This window comes from Choloepus didactylus, chromosome 1 (genome assembly GCF_015220235.1).
Source record: "Choloepus didactylus isolate mChoDid1 chromosome 1, mChoDid1.pri, whole genome shotgun sequence".
NCBI lineage: Eukaryota > Metazoa > Chordata > Mammalia > Pilosa > Megalonychidae > Choloepus > Choloepus didactylus.
Window position 1 is genome coordinate 7,765,405 of NC_051307.1, and position 23,516 is coordinate 7,788,920.

General features: G+C 36.5%; 2 protein-coding genes across 2 annotated transcripts; both read left to right on the top strand.

Moving 5' to 3' along the window:
* Positions 1–12,239: 12,239 nt before the first annotated feature.
* LOC119541224 (YTH domain-containing protein 1-like) lies at positions 12,240–15,205 on the top strand. The gene is given in 2 exon segments (XM_037845348.1): positions 12,240–13,217; positions 13,272–15,205. Coding segments are annotated over 2 exon segments (2,124 nt in total). The 5' UTR covers positions 12,240–12,250; the 3' UTR covers positions 14,429–15,205.
* Positions 15,206–18,699: 3,494 nt separating this feature from the next.
* LOC119542290 (vesicle transport protein GOT1B-like) lies at positions 18,700–20,896 on the top strand. The gene is made up of 2 exons (XM_037846955.1): positions 18,700–18,708; positions 20,483–20,896. The coding sequence occupies exons 1-2, from the start codon at positions 18,700–18,702 to the stop codon at positions 20,894–20,896; spliced, it is 423 nt and encodes a 140-aa protein (XP_037702883.1).
* The last annotated feature ends 2,620 nt before the right edge of the window (positions 20,897–23,516 follow it).

Here is a 23,516-nt window from a genome sequence, read left to right on the forward strand (position 1 = left end):
ATAAAAATATTTAGAAGGCAAAAAAATTATAATCCAGAGTTTGATACAATATACTATTTAAAATGGCTGGTTTTCAACAAAAAAAAAATTACAAGACATTCAAATGAAAAAAAAAAGAGTGACCAAACTCAGGGACAAAGAAAAGTAGTCAATAGACACTTTTACTGAGTGTCCCAGATGTTGCATTTAGCAGACAAAGGCTTCAAACAAGCTATTATAAATACATTCAAGAAACTAAAGAAAATCATTTGTAAAAAAAATATGTAGGAAAATATGACAATAATGAATCAACAAAGAGAGATATCCAATAAGGAGATAGAAATTTTAAATAAAGAACAAAATAGAAATTTTGGAGTTGAAAAGTCCAATAACTGAAATGAAAATTTCACAAGAGAGGTTCAACAACAGATTCAAGAGGGCAGAAAAAGAATTGGTGAACTTGAAGCTAGATCAATAGAAAGTATCCAAGCTGAAGAAGGAGAGAAAAGGGATTCAACAAAAATGAACAGACCTTTGAGAAAACAGTAAGCATACAAAGCTACATGTGATGAGAGTCTCAAAAGATGGAAGAGAAAAAAAAAAACAGAAAAAAACATTTGATAGTGGCTGATAAATTCCCAAATTCATGAAAACCATTAATCTACATATCCAAGAAGCTTGATAAAGCTCAAGTGGAATAAATTCATGTGGTAAATACCATCCTTCTTAGTATTTGGTGTTTTTTATTTTAGCAATTCTGATAGGTGTATAGTGGTATCTCATTGTTGTTTTAATTTACAATTCCTTAATGATGTCCAGCTCTACCTAGACTCTTCAAAGTCAAACTGCTGAAAGACAAAGAGAAAATACTGAAAGTATCAGAATATAACTCATGCCGCCTACAGGAGAGGATTGATATAATTAACGGCTGTCTTCTCATGTGAATCAACAGAGGCCAGAAGGCAGGAGAATGACATAGTCAAAGTGCTGAAAGTAAAAGCTATCATTCAAGAATTCAACATCCAGCAAAGCTATTCTTCACAAAGAAAGGCAAAATAAAGATAGTCCCAAATATACAAAGATTGATAGAATTCATTACTAGCAGAACTATATTGCAAAAATACTAAAGAAAGTCCTTTTGGGCTTAAAGGAAATGACAAGCTTGTAACTCAAATCCAAAGAAAGAAATGAATAGCACAGGAAATGGTAAATATGTGAGTTAAAGATTTTTTCCTCTCAGTCTTCTAACTTCTTTAATAGACATAAGATTCTACAAAGCAATAACTCTAACACTATATTATTGGTTTTCTATCATTTATAGATTTAATACATATGACAACAATAGCATAACAGAGGAAGGAGAGAATAGAGCTGTATTGAAGCAACATTTCTATATTTTACCAGGAGTAATTTAGCAATTATCTGAAGTGGTTTATGGTAAATTAACAGATATATCATAATTCTTAGTTCAACCACTAGGAAAATACCTCAAAAACATAAATAGTCAAAATTATCAATAGGAATTTAAATGGTATGCTAAAGAATTCATTTAACATAAAAGAAGGCAGTAAAAGAGGAACTGAAAATGCATATTCTCCAGCTTTCATTATTAACTTGTGAGCACACAAAATGATTACCAGCCCCTGGCCTAATTGACTTTACAGATCTCACTCTATCACCTGCCCAGTTGCAGCATACCCTCCCCCTTTTTAAAGGGACTTTTTTTTAGGGCACTTTCAGGGTTTACAGAAAATTGAGCAGGAAGTACAGAGAGGTCCCACAAACCCCCTTTACACACACACACAATTTTACCTATTATTAACATCTTGCATTAGCATTAGCATGGTATATTTGTTACAATTTATGAAACAATATTGATACATGATTCACATTAAGTTTCACTCTTTGTGTGTACAGTTTTATGGGCTTTGACAAATGCATGATATCATGTATCCACCATTATAGTATTGCAAAGAATAGTTTCACTACTTTAAATGCCCTGTGCTCCACCTGTTCACTGCCTCCCCGCCCCGTCCTTAATCCCTGGCAACTTCTGATTTTCTCACTGTTGCTATGGTTTTGCCTTTTCCAGAATGTCATATAATTGGAATTAAACAGTATGTAGGCTTTTCAAACTGACTTCTTTCACTTAGCAATATGCATTTATGGTTCTTTCATGTCTTTTTGTGGCTTGATAGTTCATTTCCTTTTATTGCTGAATAATATTACATTGTATGGATGTAGCACAATTTGTTTATCCATTCACCTATTGAAAAACACATCATGACTGCTTCCAGTTTTTGACCCTTCTGAATAAAGCTTCTGTAAACATTCATTTGCAGGTTTTTGTATGGACATAAGTTTTCAACTCATTTGGTAAATATCTAGAGGCATGATTGCTGGATTGAATGGTAAACCTGTGTATAAAACTTTGTAAGAAATTGTCAAACCATCTTACACTGTGGCTGTACCATTCTGCATTCCCACCAGCAGTGAGTGAGAGTTCCTTTTGCTCCACATCCTTGTTAGTATTTGGTGTTTTCAATTTTAGACATTCTAATAGGTGTATAGTGGTATCTCATTGTTGTTTTAATTTTCAATTCCTGAATGATGTATGATGTTGAGCATCTTTTCATATGCTTATTTGCCATCTCTATATCTTCCTTCATGGTATCTGTTGAGATCTTAAACCCATTTTTAAACTGGGGTGTTTGTTTTCTTATTGTTGAGTTTTAAGTGTTCTTTGTATATTTTGAATACAAATCATTTATAAGGTATGTGTTTTGCAAATATTTTCTCCCAGTCTATGGCTTGTCTTTTCATTCTCTTAACAGTGTCTCACAAAGCATAAATTTTTAATTTTTAATAAAGTCCCAGTTATTAATTTTTCTTTCATGGATTATGTTTGCTGTTGTATCTAAGAAGTCATTACCAATGCAAGGTCATGTGGATTTTCTCCTGTGTTATCTTCTAGAAGTTTCATAGTTTTGCATTTTACATTTGGGTCCTTGATCCATTTTGAACTAATTCTGTAAAAGGCATAAGTAGATTATTTTTTTTGCATGCAGAGTACAATTGTTCCTGCTTCATTTGTTGAAATTACTATCCTTTTTCTACTGAATTGCTTTGGCTCCTTTGCCAAAGATCAGCTGACTATATTTGTGTCAGTCTATTTCTGGGCTCTCTATACTGTCCATTGATCTATTTGTCTATTTTGTCAAAATTATGCTTTCCTGCTCATTGTAGCTTTATAATAACTCTGGAAGTAGTGTCAGTCCTCCAACTTTACTCTTCTTCAATATTGTGTTGGCTATTCTGGATCTTTTGCCTTCCCATACAAACTTTAGAATCAGTTTGTCAATATCCACAAAATAATTTCCTGGGATTTTGATTGGATTTTGAATCAATATATCAAGTTGGGAAGAAGTGACATCTTACTAATATTGACTCGTCCTATCCCTGAACATGGAATATCTCTACATTTATTTAGATCTCCTTTGATTTTTTTCATAAGAACTTTGCAGTTTTTCCTATACAGATCTTATATATATTTTGTTAGATTTATATCTATTTATCCTTTTCTGTGCTCATAAATGATGTTGTGTTTTTAACATCAAATTCCAATCTTCTATTGCTTATACAGAAGAAAACAACTGAATTTTGTTTATTGACTTTGTATCCTGCAAACTTGCTATATTTGCTTATTAGTTCCAGGAGTTTTTGTTGTTGTTATTGATTCTTTGGGAATGTCTACATAATCATATCATGTGCTAACAAAGTCAGTTTTATTTATTCCTCCCCTGTCTGAACACCTCTTGTTTCCTTTTCTTATATTATTGTATTTTCTAGGACTTCCAGTAGTGTTGAATAGGAGAGGTAAAAGGAGATATCCTTGTCATATTCCAAATATTAGTCAGAAAGCACCTAGTAAGCATCATTATGTAAGATGTTAGACATAGGTTTCTTGTAGATGTTCTTTATACGTTGAGGAAGTTCTCTCTATTCCTAGCTCTCTGAGAGTTTTTATCATGAATGGATATTGGTTTAGTCAAATGTGTTTTTCTGCATCTATTGATATGAGCATATTATTTTTCTTCTTTAGCTTGTGTTTTAGTTTGCTAAGCTACTAAAAGCAGATACCATAAAATGCATTAGCTTTGACTATCAAAATTTATTAGCATACAATCTTATGGTTTTGAAGCTGTGAAAAATGTCCAAATCAAGGCATCATCAAGACGATGCTTTCCTCCTGAAAACTGACCACTGAGAATACTGGACTCCTCCATCACATGGCAAGGCGCATGGTAGCATCTGCTGGTCTCTCCCTTCTCTTCTGGGGTTCGTTGCTTTCAGCTTCTTGCTTCTATGGCTTTCCTCTCTCTGTCTGAATTTCATTCTCTTGTAAAAGACTCCAGTAAGAGGATTAAGACCCACCCTGAGTCATGCCTTAACTGAAGTAACCTCATCAAAAATCCTACTTCCAATGGGTCCACACCCACTGGAATGGCTTAACTTTAAGAACATGCTTTTCGGGGATACATACAGTTTCAAACCATCACAGCCTGTTGGTGTAATGGATTACATTAATTGACTTTAGAATGTTGAATCAGCCTTGCATACCTGAAATAAATCCCATTTGGTTCTGGTGGATAATCCTTTTTACACATTGTTGGATTCAGTTTGCTAACATTTTGCCGAGATTTTTGCATCTGTGTTCATGAGAGATATTGGTCTGTAATTCTCCTTTCTTATATTGTCTTTATGTAGTTTTAGTACTAGGGTAATGCTGGCATGATACAGTGAGTTAGGAAGTGTTTCCTCTGCTTCTATTTTCTGGAAGAGATAATAGGTCATTGGTATCATTTCTTCCTTAAATTATTAGGAGAATTCACAATGTAACCTCTTGGGCCTGTTACTTTCTGTTTGGAAGGTTATTAATTGTTGATTCAGTTTCTTTAAACTATATGGACCTATTCAGATTATCTATTTCTCCTTGTGTGAATTTTGGTGAATTGTGTCTTCCAAGGAATTTATCCATTTCATCTAAGTTATCCAATGTGAGGGCATAGAGTTGTTCATAATATCTCTTTATTATTCTTTTAATGTACATGGGATCATTTTGATGTCCCATCGTGAACAGGTTTGGATGTATTATGTCCCCCCAAATGCCATGTTCTTTAATGCAATCTTGTGGGCGCACAAGTATTAGTGTTGATTGGGTTGGAATCCTTTGATTGAGTGTTTCCATGGAGATGTGACTCAATCAACTGTGGGTGAGCCATTTGATTGAATTATTTCCATGGAGATATGGACCCTGCCCATTCAGGGCAGGTCTTGATTTAATCACTGGAGTCCTATTAAAAAGCTCACAGACAGAAGGAGCTCACTGCTGCAGCCAAGAGAGACATTTTGAAGATGGCCATTGAAAGCAGACTTTTGCTACTCCAAAGTTTGCCTGGGAGAAACTAAGAGAATACCCACAGATGCCTAGAGAGAAATGTCCTGGGAGAAAGCCATTTTTAAACACAACCCGGGAGCAAAGGAAGAAGATGCCAGCCACGTGCCTTCCCAGACAACAGAGGTGTACCATGTGCCATTGGCCATTCTTCTGTGAAGGGCCCCTATTGTTTATGCCTTAGCTTGGACACTTTATGGCCTTAGAACTGTAACTTTGTAACCAAATAAACTCCCTTTATAAAAGCCAATCCATTTCTGATATTTTGCCTAATGGCAGCATTAGCAAACCAGAACACATCCTTTCTTTCTGATATTAATAATTTGTCTTCTCTCTTTCTTGTTGGTTATCCTGTGTAGAGTTTTATCAATTTTATTAATCTTTTCAAAAAACCTGATTTTGGTTTCATTGATTTTCTCTATTAATTTCCTGTTTCAATTTCTTTGATTTCCACTTTCATTTTTATTATTTCTTTTCTTCTTCTTACTCACATTAATTAGCTCTTTTTTTCTTCTTCAGGTAGAAGCGTACTGATTTTAGATCTTTCTTTTTTTCCTAATGCATGCATTCAATGCTCTAAACATGGTTTTTACTGTGTTCCATAAGTTTTGATAAATTGTATTTCCATTTAGTTCAAAATAGTTTTTTAGTTTCTATTGAGACATTCTTTGAACCATGTGTAATCTAGAAGTGTGTTGTTTTATCTTCGAATATTTGGGAATTTTCCAGCTGTCTTTCTGTTATTGGTCTGAGAGCATATTTTGTATGAATTCTATCCTTTTAAGTTATTTAAAGTATATTTTATGGATCAGGACGTGGTCTATCTTGGTGAATGCTCCATGTGAGCTTGAAAAGAAAATATATTCTTCTTTCTTGGATAAGGCATTCTATAAATACCTGCAACATCTAGTTGATCAATAGCTCTTTTCAAATCAACTATGTATATCCTTATGGATTTTCTGCCTGTTGGATCTGTCAATTACTGATAGAGGGGTTTTGAAGTCTTCCAACTATAAAGGTTAATTTGTCTATTTCCCCTTGAAGTTTTCAGTTTTTGTCTCATCTTTATGACCTTCTGTTTTTAGGCACATACACATCAAGTGTTGTTATGTCTTCTTAGAAAATCAATCCCTTTATCATTATACAATGCCCCTCTTTACCCCAATAATTTTCTTTGCTATGCAATCTGCTTTGCCTGAAAATTACTCCAGCTTTCTTTTGATTAGTGTTAGCCTGGTATACCTTTCTCCATCCTTTTTTTTTTTGGCTTTTATTCTGCCTATGTCTTTACATTTAACTTGGGTTCCCTGTAAACAAAATATAGTTTAGTCTTTTTTTTTACTCAATCTTGATAGTCTTCATCTTTTAATTAGCATATTTAGTCCATTCACATTTAAGGCAATTATTAATATAGCTGGATTCATATCTACCATATTTGTAACTGTTTTCTATTTGTTGCCCTTGTTCTTTGTTTTGTTTATTTGTTCATTTTGTTTTGTTCCACTCTTTCTATGTTTTCTCTAGAATTAATTGAACATTTTATATGATTCCATCTTCTCTCCTCTTTTAGCATATCAATTATGCTTCTTTTTAAAAAACTGTAGTGGTTGTCCTAGAGTTGCAATATACATTTACAACTCCTAAGCCCACTTTCAAATAATGCTGTGCCACTTCACACTTGCAACCCTTCACACTGTGCTACCCACTCTTATAACACCTGCACCTTACAATACCTACATCTGATAACAGGATATTCTCAATTCCTCCCTGCCATCCTTTATGGTATTGTTGTCATTCATTTCACTTATCTATAATCCCTAACCATCCAATATATGGTGCTGCTATGATTTTGAACAAAAGTTATATCAGTTAAGAATAAGAAAGATAAAAGATTTTATTTTACCTTCATTTGTTCTTTCTAGAATAGTCTTCCTTTCTTTATGTAAATCTGAGTCTCTACTCTATAGCATATTCCTTCTGTTTGAAGAACTTCTTTTAACATTTCTTGCAAGGCAGTTCTTCTGGCAATAAATTCCCTCAATTTTTGTTTGTCTGAAAAAGTCTTTATTTATCCTTCATTTTTGAAGGATAATTTCTTTCAGCACTTTAAATATTTCATTCCATTCTCTTCTTGCTTACATGGTTCCTACTGAAATATCTTCAAGTTCACTGATTCTTTCCTTAGCCATGTCCAGTCTACAGAAGAGTCCATCAAAGACATTCTTCATTTATGTTGCAGTGTTTTTTTATTTCTAACATTTCTTTGTGATTCTTTCTTAGAGTTTTTCTCAGCTTGTATTACTCATATGTTCTTTTATGTTGTCCACTTTTTCATTACAGCCATAGTTACTTTAAATTTCCAGGTCTGGGAATTTCAAAATCTCTGCCATATCTAACTCTGGTCCTTTTCAAATTGCGTTTTGTGTTTTTTTGTTGTTGTTATTGTTTTTTGTCTTTCATTATGCCTTATAATTTTTATTGAAAGCTGGACATCATGTGCCAGGTAAAAAGAAATGAGGTAAATAGGCCTTAATGTGAGGTTTTATGTTTATCTGGCCAGGAGTTAGGCTGTGTTTACTATTTGCTGTATGTATAGGTATTAGATGCTAAAATTTCCTCTGGAGTCCTTGTTTTTCTTTTCCTTGTTGTGTTTGGGTTTCCTTACAGACTTCTTCTTAAATGAGGCCTGAACCTTGCCGTTCTTTCAGTTGTAATCTACTGTTACTATGCCAGAGCTGTCTTGGTGTGGTGGTAATGTGTGTAGGGGGGGCAGAAGGGTTCTATACTCCTTTACTTAGTTCTCAGTCTTTTGTTGAGCCTATGCCCCTGTGCTGCGACCTTCACAAATGCTTCTTAGCTTCCATTCTCCCCTCTTAGGTGAGACAGGAAGAGTAGAGGGCATTGGGGTAGGGTATTTCTCTTCCCCCACATCAAAGGCTAAAGGGGGAAGCACCTTGGTTAAAAAAGAGTTTCAAGAGAGTTTCTGATTGGATGCTGGATTGTCTTGTTCAGGCCATCAACACTAGGTGCATCACCTTTTCATAGTGGTGTTGGGGAGAGAGGCTGGGTAGCCGCACCTCTGAGAAAGCTGGGACAGGGGAAGCAAATTCATTAACATGACTACTTTTTACTGAAAAAGGAGCATCATTCCACTTTTTTTCAGTATGCTGGCTCAACTGGTGGACATACTTGGCAACACACATTCACTCGGTCAGGAATCTTGAGAAATTATTAGGAACTAAAGGACAATGTTTTAGTTAAATGGAAATTCTGTAGGAAGAATCAAGACATGAGATGAGAGGCTGGATTAGATTTGTTTTAATATAATTGACAGACTTGATTATATAACAGTGTAATATTTTTACAACAGACAACCAATGTTTTTTACATGTCTTTATTCATGGAAATGTTACTAACATACTAACAGAGAAAAAATCCAGTTACAGATGTAATTGGTGTTTTTATAACTGATTGGTATTGGTAGTGATAGATATAAATATATAAAAGTATCATATTTGCAGAATGCTATTAGGTGTGACTATTATGTGTCAGAATTTATAAATCCCCATGAATGCAGTCCTTCTCATGGGAGCAAGCTCAGGAAGTTCTAACATCCCAAACAAGCATATCAACATTGCTCAAAAGAGGCTTCCAATTTCTCTGTGAGGGTCATGGTACCATCTTCTAGTGGAAAATGGATGTTTTTAACATACCCAAGTCTGATGGACAAGACACAGATGATATTTCTGAATAATGTAATATTTGATTAAAAATGATATGTGATTAAAGTTTTCATAATACTCTATGGTTCGTGACCTCCTGTAGAAAGCAATTGTGAGTAATGGCAAGAATAAAGTGCAGAGTTTCCCAGTAACCTAAGGAAAAGGACCAAACTGAACAGGGAGTTCAGTTGCCTTCAACTGAAGAAGAGCTAAAAGAAAAAGCCAAATAAGACATGCAGAAAATCTTAACAAGGACCCTAAAAGACAAGAATTTGGAGCATAAAAAAACACATTCTGGAATTTCCTAACTTAAAACTATGATACCTGAGCAACAAAGATAATGGACATCATTGAGACCACATAGTGGCTCAAGAAGATCTGGAAGGAGAAGTGCATCAAACGTGAAGTAAAAATACAAAGAAATAGAAATCATGAGTGAAAGGAGTCTGGAAGTCAAACATAGGAGACGTAATATGTGATAATAGGAGCTCGAGAAGGAACAAAAGACTAATATAGAGATACCAGAGGGTCTTCCAGCTGAAGATGATGGAACACACACTGCAGCATCCCCCTCCAGCCTCTTGGTGTACTGGGAAGCCAGAAGGGGTGATGTCTATCCCTCAGCAAAGCAGTGATATGAGTTGGGTTGGGAAACAGAGCAGGCTCCAGGGAGCTGTCCCCAAGAGGAACAGATTGTTCCCTGGCCAGAAGGCTAGACTGGCAGTCTCCACCCTGGTGCACATTAGAAGCACCTGGGGAGCTGTTAAAACTCTCAAACGCCAGGCTGCAGCCAAGATCAATTAGGGCTAATCTCTGGAAAAGAAGTTCCCAGGTGAATTTAATGTGCTACCAATGTTGAGAACCACTTCTGTAAAGGGAAGCATTCTAATAGCAATGAAATTAAGAATTTTAAATGATCTCAGAGGAATCCAGGAGTGGTGACAGTAGATGTAATAAAGAGTGTGGGGAAATTATAATATTCCCAAGAATTATGGATTCTATCCTACATATGGTGAATGACATGATTGTAGAGACTCTGGATTCCTTATATTCCTCTGAAGAATGCGGATGGATGTTTGTTTTATTTTGGTAAATATTTAATTTCTTTGGACTCAAACTTCAAACTCTGTCTCTCCTGTGACAGCTCAAACTTCAGTTCAGTTCTTCTTTTCCTTAGCTGGTGTGGTAGTTTAAGTTGTATGTACCCCAGAAAAGTTCATGTTCTTTTAATCCATTCCTGTGGGTGTAGACCTATTGTGGGTGGAACCTTTAGATTAGGTTATTTCAATTGAGATGTGACCCATCTCATTCAAGGTGGATCTTAATCCTCTTACTGGAGTCCTTTAAAAGAGGATAAAAGACAAAGAGATGAAATTGAGAAAAAAGCCCTACAGAAGCTAAGAGGGACAGAAGCTAAAAAACAGAGAAATGCAGAGAATTTTAGTGAAAAAAGCCACAGATGGAGAAGCCAGAAGCTGAAGTAATGAAACCCAGGAGAGAAGGACCGTTAGATGTCGCCATGTGCCTTCCTATCTGACAGAGGAGCCCAAGCTCGCCAGTAACCGGTCTCCAGAGAAGGTATCATCCTGTTGATGCCTTAATTGGGACATTTTCATGGCCTTAGAACTGTAAATTTGTAACCCATTGTTAAATGCCAGTTCATTTCTGGTGTACCACATTTCCACAGTTTCAGCAAACCAAAACAGCTGGGATCTGTCCCATGCACACATGGGTCAGGGATGTCCCAGGGATTTTTGTAGCATTTATGCCCAGAACTTAGGGCTTTCTCTTTGGCTCTTTATTTTCCAAGATTCTCCCTTCACTAATCAGTGGCTGTGTTTTCAACAAAATGTGTTCTCTAATTCTTTAGGCCAAAAAGAATAAGGGATTTTTAACTGTAATTTGTCTTGCCTTCAAGGCTTGGCCTGCTCTCAGGCTAAAAATCATGAAAATGGGCAACATCCTGAACTATTCTCATCTTTTACCTTACTCCCCTGCTTCTACTTCCTTATGTTCACTCTTCTGTGACTTAAGTGTGCAGTTTTGTTTGCTTTTGTCATTTATTGTTTTAGCCTAGAGTTCATAGCTGTTATCTGGATGTATGTGGGTTGGGTCCAATAGGAGCTTATTTGGCTGTACTGGAATGAGAGTTTTCAATGAGATTGGATTTTAATATAAATTGAACTATATGTTATTTATAAGAGCACAATCAAACAATGATACAAAAATTTTATTACAGAAATATCTTGCATAAAATACAGCATTCCTATATGTCACCGTTAGTAATACCATGCATTGGTGTGGTACATATTGTTATAATCAGTGAAAGCACATCTTATAGGGAATGGGAAGTTAAGGCTTAAAATGTACAGGGTTCCTATTCGGAATGATGGGAAATATGTTGGTAATGGATGGTGGCTATGATAGCACAAAATTTTGAGTGCAATTAACAGCACTGAAATATATATCTGAATGTGACTGAAGAGAGAAATGTTAGATTGTATTTATGGTAATAGAATAAAAGAAAATAAAAAAATCCATGGAACTACCTACACATTGAACCCTAAGTTAAACAATGGACTTCAATTAATAGAACAGTTATAAAAATGTGCTATCATCAATTGTAACAAACGTTCCACACCAGTGTAAGGTGTTGGAGTGGAGTGGTATGTGGGAATCCTGTATTTTATGCATAATTGTTTTATAAATAGACAAATTCTCTAATAAAGAAAAAAAAACACTATGAAAAAAAATCTAGTAGGCCTAACAAGGAGGCACCAGTGCTAAGCACCCAGGGCAAGTTTCTGTTTCCTGTAAACGCCCAACTTTAAATTGTAAATGCCGAATTTAAATATGGCCAGGTCTTTATCAATTATTACCAGATAACTTCCTAGTTCCTAAGCCACCACAAGCACACCTTCACTACAAAGAAAAAAATGAATTACGGGAACAGTAGAGGCCAAGGTGCGAAGAGCGCAGCCCGGCGGACGGACTGACGGACAGGCCTGTGCTACTGCTGCCGCGGCTGCGGCGCCTGCGCGGGTCGCGTCGAAGCGGCGGCGGCGGCGGCGGCGGCGGAAAAAGAAGGGGAGCAATGGCGGCCGACATCCGGGAGGAGAAAGATGGAGAACTTAATGTTCTAGATGATATTTTGACTGAAGTACCAGAACAGGATGATGAACTCTATAACCCAGAGAGTGAACAAGACAAAAATGAAAAAAAAGGATCAAAAAGAAAAAGTGACCGGATGGAATCTACTGACACCAAGCGACAAAAGCCTTCTGTTCATTCAAGACAGTTAATTTCAAAGCCACTGAGCTCATCTGTTAGCAGTAACAAAAGGATAGTTAGTGCAAAAGGAAAGTCAGTCACCGAGTATAAAAATGAGGAATATCAAAGATCTGAATGAAACAAGCGTCTAGATGCTGATCGCAAGATCCGTTTGTCGAGCAGTACCTCCAGAGAACCTTACAAGAGTCAGCCTGAAAAGACTTGTCTCCGGAAAAGGGATCCTGAAAGGAGGGCCAAATCCCCTACACCAGACGGTTCCGAGAGAATTGGGCTTGATGTGGATAGACGTGCAAGCAGATCCAGCCAGTCTTCTAAGGAAGAAGTGAACTCTGAAGAATATGGCTCTGACCATGAGACTGGCAGCAGTGGTTCTTCTGATGAGCAAGGCAATAACACTGATAATGAGGAGGAAGGAGTGGAAGAAGAGGTGGAGGAAGATGAAGAAGTAGAAGAGGATGCCAAGGAAGATGAAGAGGTGGATGAAGATGGAGAGGAGGAGGAGGAGGAGGAAAAGGAGGAGGAGGAGGAAGAAGAAGAAGAAGAATATGAGCAAGATGAGAGAGACCATAAGGAGGAGGGAAATGATTATGACACCAGAAGTGAGGCCAGCGACTCTGATTCTGAATCTGTTTCCTTCACTGATGGGTCTGTCAGATCTGGTTCAGGAACAGATGGGTCAGATGAGAAAAAGAAGGAAAGGAAGAGAGCTAGAGGCATATCTCCAATTGTTTTTGATAGAAGTGGAAGTTCTGCATCAGAATCATATGCAGGTTCAGAAAAGAAGCATGAGAAATTATCATCTTCCGTTCAAGCTGTCCGAAAAGATCAAACCAGTAAACTCAAATATGTACTTCAGGATGCAAGATTTTTCCTCATTAAGAGTAACAACCATGAGAATGTTTCTCTTGCCAAAGCTAAGGGAGTATGGTCCATGCTACCTGTCAATGAGAAGAAATTAAATGCTGCATTCAGATCTGCCAGGAGTGTTATTTTAATATTTTCTGTCAGAGAGAGTGGAAAATTTCAAGGGTTTGCAAGACTTTCTTCAGAATCACATCATGGAGGATCTCCTATACACTGGGTGCTTCCAGCAGGAATGAATGCTAAAATGCTTGGAGGTGTCTTTAAAATTGACTGGATTTGTAGGCGTGAACTACCTTTCACTAAGTCGGCACATCTCACCAATCCTTGGAATGAACATAAGCCAGTAAAGATTGGACGTGATGGACAGGAAATTGAACTTGAATGTGGAACTCAGCTTTGTCTTCTGTTTCCCCCTGATGAAAGTATTGACTTGTATCAGGTCATTCATAAAATGCGTCATAAGAGAAGAATGCATTCTCAACCTCGATCAAGAGGACGTCCATCCCGTCGAGAACCAGTCCGGGATGTGGGAAGGCGTTGACCAGAAGATTATGATATTCATAACAGCAGAAAGAAACCAAGGATTGACTATCCCCCTGAGTTTCACCAGAGACCAGGGTATTTAAAGGATCCACTATACCAGGAAGTAGATAGACGATTTTCAGGAGTTCGCCAAGATGTGTTTTTAAATGGGTCATACAATGATTATGTGAGGGAATTTCATAACATGGGACCACCACCACCTTGGCAAGGAATGCCTCCTTATCCAGGAATGGAACAACCTCCACACCATCCTTACCATCAGCACCATGCTCCACCTCCTCAAGCCCATCCCCCTTACTCAGGACATCATCCAGTACCACATGAAGCAAGATACAGAGATAAACGAGTACATGATTATGATATGAGGGTGGATGATTTCCTTCGTCGCACACAAGCAGTAGTCAGTGGCCGGAGAAGTAGACCTCGTGAAAGAGATCGGGAGCAAGAGCGAGACCGCCCCAGAGATAACAGAAGACATAGAGAGCGAGATAGAGGATGTGATAGAGAAAGAGAAAGAGAGAGATTATGTGATTGGGACAGAGACCGAGGGGAGAGAGGTCGATATCGAAGATAATGCGCTTTTGGAAGCACTGATTGTTTAAAGATAAAAAAAATCTTGTATTTTTTTTGTATGTGTTTAAGAGTAGTAAATTTATTTTCAGCTGTCTACTTAAAGTTCATTGTGTAGAAAGATTTAATATGACCCTCTTTGTTTCAAGCATGCAGTATAATAAAAACTGGAAAAACTCACATCCGCCAAAAATGCACAGTAGACAATTGAGTTGACACTTTTATTAGGGCAGAATGGAACAGTCCACGAATGTAGATAATTGATTCATTCTCCATAAATGTTCATCTACTTATAGTGTGTTCATCCTAGGGTTATTTTTTTTTGTTAGTTTTCTTTTCTTTTGGATCTTGATTGATAACTGCCATGATGTTTTGCTTTGATGTGTTTCTACATGTAGTTGCACACGGTTCAGTAAAAATAATGCTGCTATCAAGTATGCAAATATTGAAATATGATGGTTTGACTGTATGGCAGTGTTGTAGGAGCCTCTGGGTTTCTCCCTCCTACCTATCCCCTTTTTTAAAAAAAAAAACTTATAAAGTCACTTTTTATTTTTTTTCAGTCTTCAATGATGAGAGCAATATTAAGAAGACATTGCTATCTAATTTTTAATCTTTTAGAATAATCCTATGTTCAGTAGCATGGTTGATGCTATTGTTTAGCCTTCTCAAAACTATACATTGGCTTGGAATGTTCACAACTTGGGTGTGTGGCAACGGCAGATAATTCCCATATTCTACATTGCTACTGTTTTGTATAAAATAAATTGGTAAAGATTGACAAAAAAAAATGAATTATGGACTTAAATATAAAATGCAAATCTATAAAATCTTTAGGAAAAAACATAAGAATATTCTAGATCTAGGGCTAGGCAGAGTTCTTGTCACCAAATGCATGATCCATAAAAGCAAAAATTGATAAATTGGATTTCATCAAAATCAAAAACTCTTGTTCTGCAAAAGTCTCTTTTAAGAGGATGAAAACATAAGCTACAAGTTTAGAGAAAATATTTGCAAACCACATAACTAAGATAAGAATAATATTTTGAATATAAAAAGGAACCTCAAAATTCACCAGTAAAAATACAAATGATTCAATTAGAAAATGGGCAAAAGACATTGAGAAACACTTCCCCAAAGAAGATATGCAGATGGCAAATAAGCACATGAAAAGAGGTTCAACATTATTAACATCAGGGAATTGCAAATTAAAATCCTAATGAGATATCTCTTTATACCTACAAGAATGGGTAAAATGAAAAATGGTAGGAAAACTAAATGCTAGCGAGAATGCAGAGAAACTGGATCAGGCATACATTGCTGGTGGAAATGTAAAATGCTACAGCCACGTTGGAAAACAGTTTGGTAGCTTCTTTAAAAACTAAACATAAAACTAACTTATGACCCAGAAATTGCACACATGGGCACTTATTCCAGAAGGAAAACTTATGATCACACAAACTTTGTAAACAAATTTTATAGTAGCCTTACTCATAATAGCCCCAAACCGGAACAACCCTGGTGTCCATCCACAGGTGAATGATTAAAGAAATAGTGCTACATCCGCACTATGGAAATAAAACTGAACAAACTATTGACATAGGCAATGATGTAGATGAATTTCCAAAGAATTATGCTTAGTGGAAACAACCAATCCTAAGGGTTGCATTCTATATGACTCCAGTCATATAACAATCTTGAAATGAAATAACCATAGAAATGGAGAACAGGGTAGTGGTTACAAGGCATTAAGGAAAGGGTGGGGACAGGGGGGCTGGGGGTATAGCCATAGACAAGCAACATGAGGAACTTCTGTGGTTATGTAAATGTTTTATATCCTGGCTATTAATGTCAATAACCTAGTTGTGATATTATACAGTATTTGGCAAGATGTTAGGATTGATGGAAACTGGGCAATGGGTACACAAGATCTCTCTGTATTATTTCTTACAACTGCTTGTGAATCTGTGATTATCTTAAAGTAAAAAAGTTTAATTCAAAACTTTTCCATCACACCAAATAGAAACTCTGTACATTTTAAGCCTTAACTCCCTATTCCCTAAGCCACCCAGTCCCACAGTAACTTATATTTTAGATTCTGACACTGAGTTTGCTTATTCTAATTATTTCATATTAGCAAGATTATACAATATTTGTCCTTTTATGTCTGCTTATTTCACTAAACATGATGTCTTCAACATTCATCCATGTTGTTACATGTGTCAGAACTTCATTCCTTTTTACAGCTGAATAGTATTTCATTGTATATATATACTACATTTTGTTTATCCATTCATTGGTTGATGGACACTTGGTTTGCATCCATCTTTTGGCAATTGTGAATAATACCACTGTCAATAATGATGTGCCAATATCTTTTCAAGTCCCTGCATTCAATTCTTTTGGGTATATACCAAGAAGTGGGATTGCCAGGTCTCATAGTAATTCTAAACTTAACTTTTGAGGAACTGTCAAACAGTCTTGTACTTAGGCTGCTCTATTTTACATTGTCACCAACAGTGAATGAGTGTTCCTATTTCTCCACAACCTCTCCAACATTTGTAATTTTCTTTTTTTTTTTTAAGTGGTAGCAATTCTAATGGGTGTGAAATCCCATCTTGTGGTTTTGATTTGCATTTCCCTAATGGCTAGTAATGTTGAGGATCTTTTCACGCGGTTTTTGACCACTTGTATATTTTTGTAGAAATGTCTACTCAAGTCTTTTGCCCATTTTTAAATTGGGTTGTTTATCTTTTTGTTGTTGAGTTGGAGGATTTATTTATATATTCTGGATGTTAAACCTTATCACATATATGGTTTCCAAATGTTTTCTCCTGTTGCTGTTTTACTTTCATGATAAAGTCCCTTGAGTTACAAAAGTTTTTAATTTCAAAGAGGTCATTTTTATCTATTTTTTTTCTTTCATTGCTTGTGCTTTGGGTGTAAAGTCTAAGAAACCATTGCCTAGCATAAGGTCCTGAAGGTTCTTCCCTATGTTTTCCAATAGAAGTGTTATAGTTCTGGCCCTTATATTTAGGTTTTTGACCCATATTGAGTCGATTTTGGTTATAGTGTGAGGTAGGGGCTACCTTCATTCTTTTGCAAATGGAGATCCAGTTTTCCCAACAGTATATTTTGAAGAGATTATTCGTTCTCAGTTGAGTGGCCCTTGTCAAAAATCAGTTGGTCATAAATGTGAGGACTGATTTCTGAGTTCTCAATTTGATTCCATTGGTCCATACGTCTGTCCTTGTGCCAGTACCATGTTGTTTTGATTTCTGTGGCTTTGTGATACATTTCAAGATTGGGAAGTGTGAGTCCTTCGTTTTTGGATAGGCTATCATTTCTTGTCTGTTTGTCTGTCTTATAATCTTTTGTTGCACACTGTACATTTTAATGTTTTTAAATTTTAACTCTGGGATTTTTTCCCCTGAGATATCTGCTTCTTGAGTTTATATCCAGCTGGAGATATGAGAGAGATTTTCTTGAGAGCCAGGAGCTAAAAAAACCAAGCAACTCTAAGCAAAAACACCTTTCACTCTCTTTGCAAATTGGCTTTGTGTTGGCTGGTGCTCTCCGCCAGAGCTTAGCCCTCCTAACAGGAAGGTCAGTCCAAGGTGAATGCAAAGTCCAAGGTCCTCCCTGTCTTTTTTGGGTCTGTGTCTTGTTCTGGGCTTGTGTTTGCCAGTGGCCTTAGGAATTCCCCTGTTACAGGAGATTAAATGCCCCTCTACTTTCCAGGAAACAGACCTTCTTCCTCTCCAAGGTGTTCCACTGCAGGACTTAGAGCAGGGAAACCATTGCCCTGGCCATCTGGCTCAATTGTGTCTTATACTGCCTTCAATGAATCAAGCTGCTTTTCCTGAGGGGCAAATTCTGGGAGGGGTGGCACACCAGAGAGGAGTTTCTCTTGTTAGACTGGGGCCAGCGACCCACAAAAGGGACACTGGCTAGCTCAAACTGCCCTTGGGAGTGGATTAGGAAGGAGCTAGGAAGGGCCGCAGGAGCTTCTTTCATCGTTCCCCAAAGCCATGCTTCCTTGACTTGGCACCTGCCCAGCAAATGCAGCCCTTCAACTGCCCTCCATAGCTCAAAGGAAGCATATTGTATTTTATGCCTGAGATGTGTTTGAATAATGGCTGCCCTCAGTGCTGGGGCCCAGCATTCTGCAGTAGCTAATCAAAAGCCATGATCTGCAATCTGACCACACCCAGATCTTGGGAAACTGGATTTTTATCTCCTTTTCTGGCCCCAGCAAGCTATGCCAGTGGCTGGATGGCTGAGGTAACCACCAGGCAGAGAAAGCAATTTACTGGCATTTACCATAATTTACTAGCCTCTTCTCGCTCTTCTCCAGGTGCTGTACATTGTTTTACTGGATTCCAGAATTTTGAAATAGTTGATTCAGACAGTTTCTGCCTGTTTAATAATTGTTCTGGTGGAGAGAGTGATTCTTGGAGATTTCTACTCTGCCATCTTCCCACAATCCAAAAAACAATTTTTCAATAAAGGAATGGAAATACAGCAGGCAAATGAAAACACAAAGAAAACTGGAGTGGCATATGAATATAAGATAAAGTGGAATTCAAGGTCAAAATCATTAATTAGGTGAAAGAAATATTATGTACTAAAAAATGATGAAATCCATGAAGAAAATATAACAGTAATAAATCTTTATGCATCATTCAACATGGCAGTCAAATACATAAATCAAAAACTCCCAGGAATAAAACAAGAACGTGTTAAAAACACACTTTCAATAAAGCTCACTATGTGCTTACTATTTGCCAGGCAGTGTTCTAAGCACACCCACAAATATCATCAACACAGGTAACTTAGTAGATACATACAGAATATACATATATACTAATAGATAGTAAAAGAATATATGTTCTTCTCTTATTAAATGATTTCCAAAGCATTCATGTTCTTGGTCACAAAGAAATCCTCCATAAATTTTTTACAGGCTACATCCTTTGTCCAAATACAGAACTGGAAATCTATAAGGAAAAGATCATTTTAAAAACTAAGAAATCAATATACATTTTCTCAAATAATCTGGATCTAAGCTAAAATTAAACTAAAATTATAAGTCATCTAGAAATAAACAAAAATGAGAATACTTTGTACCAAAAATCCAATATACAGATAAAACTGTATTCAGAAGAAAATTCTTAGCTTTAAATACACTTACAATTAAAAAAGAAAGGTTAGAGAGAGAAAGCCACAGGAGCAAGAAGCTGTAAGCAAGGAAACCCAGAAGAGAAGGGAGAGACCAGCAGATACCACCATGTGCATTGCCATTTGACAGAGGAGTCCAGGATCGCTGGCAGCTGGAATTCAGGAAGAAATCCAAGGAGTCGTCTCATTGATGCCTAGATTTGGACATTTTCATAGCTTCAAAACTCTTATAGTAAAATGTGAGAGAAAGGGATAAGCTGAGAAATAAACTCCTGGGCACAAAGAAACCAGAAATTGATGGTTTGGAAAATTCTGAGCTTCTGGAAAGCAAGTCCCCAGAGAACAGAGCTCCATGTGAGGGTTTAACTGAATGTGGAACCAGTCAGCCATTTCAGTGCAAGTCAGGATTGGAGATACAGTTATCCAGAAAGGATTTATGGAAAGTGCTTCTGTCTAATGGTTTGGGCTCCTGTGTGCTGCATGTGAAACCACAGGTTTTTTTGCAAGATCTGTATGAACAGAACCACTGCCAGCCTAGACTAAAAGGGACAGGAAAAGGACAGATTGAAGGAAAAATGACTTCAAAGGCAGAACCATGGAAGCTGAAGTCTGGATCAAAGACCTCTTGAGCCAAGAGAGCGGACCCTCCCATGTGCACATAAAGGAGAATGAAATTCAGACAAAAAGAGAGAAAGTCACAGGAATAAGAAGCTGAAAGCAAGAAAGCCTGAAAGAGAAGGGAGAAACCAGTAGACACCACCATTTGCTTTGCCGTGTGACAGAGGAGTCCAGGATCACCGCTGGCTGATCTTCAGGAAGAAAGCATCATCTTGATGATGCCTAGATTTGGACATTTTCATGGCTTCCAAACTGTAAGCTTATTGGAATGGGGTTAACAGGATTTGGAGTGTTTTTCCTGTTCTTTGGAATGAATCTCTTTTTTGACAAAGCACTACTGGCTACTGGAAATGTTTTACTGACTAATGGAAATGTTTTATTTGTGGGTGGCTTGGCTTTTGTAATTGATTTAGAAAGAACATTCAGATTCTTCTTCCAAAAACATAAAATGAAAGCTACAGGATTTTTCCTGGGTGGTGTATTTGTAGTCCTTATTGGTTGGCCTTTGAGAGGCATGATCTTTGAAATTAATGGATTCTTTCTCTTGTTCAAGGATTTCTTTCCTGTGGTAACTGGCTTTAATATAAGAGTGCCAGTCCTTGGATCCCTCTTGAATTTACCTGGAATTAGATCATTTGTAGATAAAGTTGGAGAAAGCAACAATATGGTATAACAACAAGTGAACTGAGGACTCATTTAAAATATTTTATTATTTATAAAATCCTTTGAAGAAAATTCAGCACAAAATTAAATTACATGAAATAGCTAAAGGAAAAAAAAGGTTAAAAAGTTGTGAACTTTCAATTCTGTTGAATTTTGCTTCATTTTTTGAGACTCTATTGTTAGATGAGTATACATTTGTAATTGTCATATCTTCCTGATGTATTGAACCTTACTTCACACCATATGCAAAACTTAATACAAATTGGATCAGAGCCTGTTCTAGTTTTCTAATGCTGCCAGAATGCAGAACACCAGAAATGGATTGGCTTTTATAGAGGGGGGTTATTTGGTTACACAGTTACAGTCTTAAGGCCATAAAGTGTCCAAGGTAACACATCAACAATTGGGTACCTTCACTAGAGGATGGCCAATGGTATCCAGAAAACCTCTGTTATCTGGGAAGGCACATGGCTGACATCTGCTCCAAGTTCTGGTTTCAAAATGGCTTTCTCCCAGGATGTTCCTCTCTAGGCTGCAGCTCCTCTTCAAAATGTCACTTTCAGTTGCTCTTGGGGTGTTTGTCCTCTCTTAGCTTCTCTGGAGCAAGAGTCTGCTTTCAACTGCCAGCTTCAAACTGTCGCTCATCTGCAGCTACTCTCTCAGCTTTCCATGCATTTTTCAAAGTGTCCCTCTTGGCTGTAGCAAGCTCACTCCTTCTGTCTGAGCTTATATAGTGCTTCAGTAAACTAATCAAGGCCTATGCTGAATGGGCAGGGCCACACCTCCATGGAAATTATCCAATTAGGGTCATCACCCACACTTGGGTGGGTCACATCTCCATGGAAACACTCAAAGAATTACAATCTAATCAGCACTAATATGACTGCCCACACAAGATTACATCAAAGATAATGGCGTTTTGGGGGACATAATACATTCAAATTGGCTCAGAGCCCTGAATGTAAAACCAAAAACTATAAAACTCCTAGATTTTTCAAGAAAATCTTCAAGATCTTAGATTAAGCAGAGTTTTAAAATACCACACCAAAAGCAAGATCCATGGAAGAGGAATTTCACTTTATCAAAATTTAAAACTTTTGCACTTCAGAAGACACCATTGAGAAAACAAAAGTGAAAGCCATAAACTGCAAAAATATTTGCAGATCAGATAGCTGGAAAAGTAGTTGCATCTAGAATATATAAAAGAATGTTTACAATTCATTTATATGACTAACAGCCCAATTTTTAAAATCACAAAAGATTTGAATACACATTTCATCAGAGAAAATATATGAATGGTTAATAAGCACATATGATACACAACATCATTAGTTTTTAAGGAAATGCAAATTAAATGACAATGAGATACTAGCATACAGCCATCCAAATACACAATCAAAAAGACAGACAGAGCAAGCAGTGGTGAAGATGTTGAAAAACCAGAAACCTCAGGCCTTGCTGGTGGGCATGTAAAAAATACAGCCACTTTGGAAAACAGATTCCCAGTTTCTTAAAACTTTAAGCATAAATATGATAATTGGCCCAGCAAATCCACTTCCTAAGAATCTACCCAGGAAAAGGAAAACATATCCACTCAAAGTAATGCAAGCATATATTCATAGCAATGTTGTTCATAATAGCCAAAAACTGGGAACTAGCCAAATGTCTATCAATTAGAGAATGGAAAACAAAATATGGTATTTTTATACAATGGAAGAGCATTCAGCAATAAAATGGAATGAACAACTACAGATCAAGGTACAACCTGGATGAATCTCAAAACATTAAGCTAAGTGAAAGAAGCCAGATGCAAAAGACAATTTATTATATAATGCCATTCATATGAAATGTCTAGAAAATGAAAAATTATAGATCCATAATTGTCTAGGGTTGGGGGTAGAAAAGGGATTAACTGCAAATGGGCATTTGGGAACTTTTGGGGGTAATGTAAATGTTCTAAATTGGACTGTAGTGATGTTTGCAGAGCTCTGTAAATTTACTAATAATATTAAATTATATACTTTAAATTTGTGAATTCCATGGTATTTAAAGTATACCTCAATAAATTTTTTTAAAGTACTGGGACATCAAGAGAATTTAAGAATCACCATGTTTATATATTTATTATACTTATGGGAGTTATTTAATTGGGAAAGTATATCAATGAATCAATCGTATTTGAAAAAGAAATCAAACGCATTTTATTTACACAGTGCACAATGCTGAAGAGTTTTGTAAACTAAGTTTTAAATGGGGCTACATTTGTCAAAGGCCCTCCTTTAATGAGACTGTTAAAATTTTGCTACATTTAGAAATAAAATATTTATAAACTGAAGTTAAAAGTTTAAAGTAAAACTAAGTTTTTCATACATACATTTATTAATTGAATGTTAGTTTAAAATAGAAATTAATTCCTGAATAGCTTTTCTGTGCAAAAAAGCTGCAATATAGGACAGCACTGAAGAACAATGATAACTTTGCTACCAACATCAAGGAAATTCTGAAATCAGAGATTTGCAAGTTGTGTGTATACATAACGTGTAAATAACACACAATAAGAATAGAATAATAGCAGAAATAATAGGCTGCATATTCTATACCCACTTTAAGATCCCTGCAAATTTTTAGAA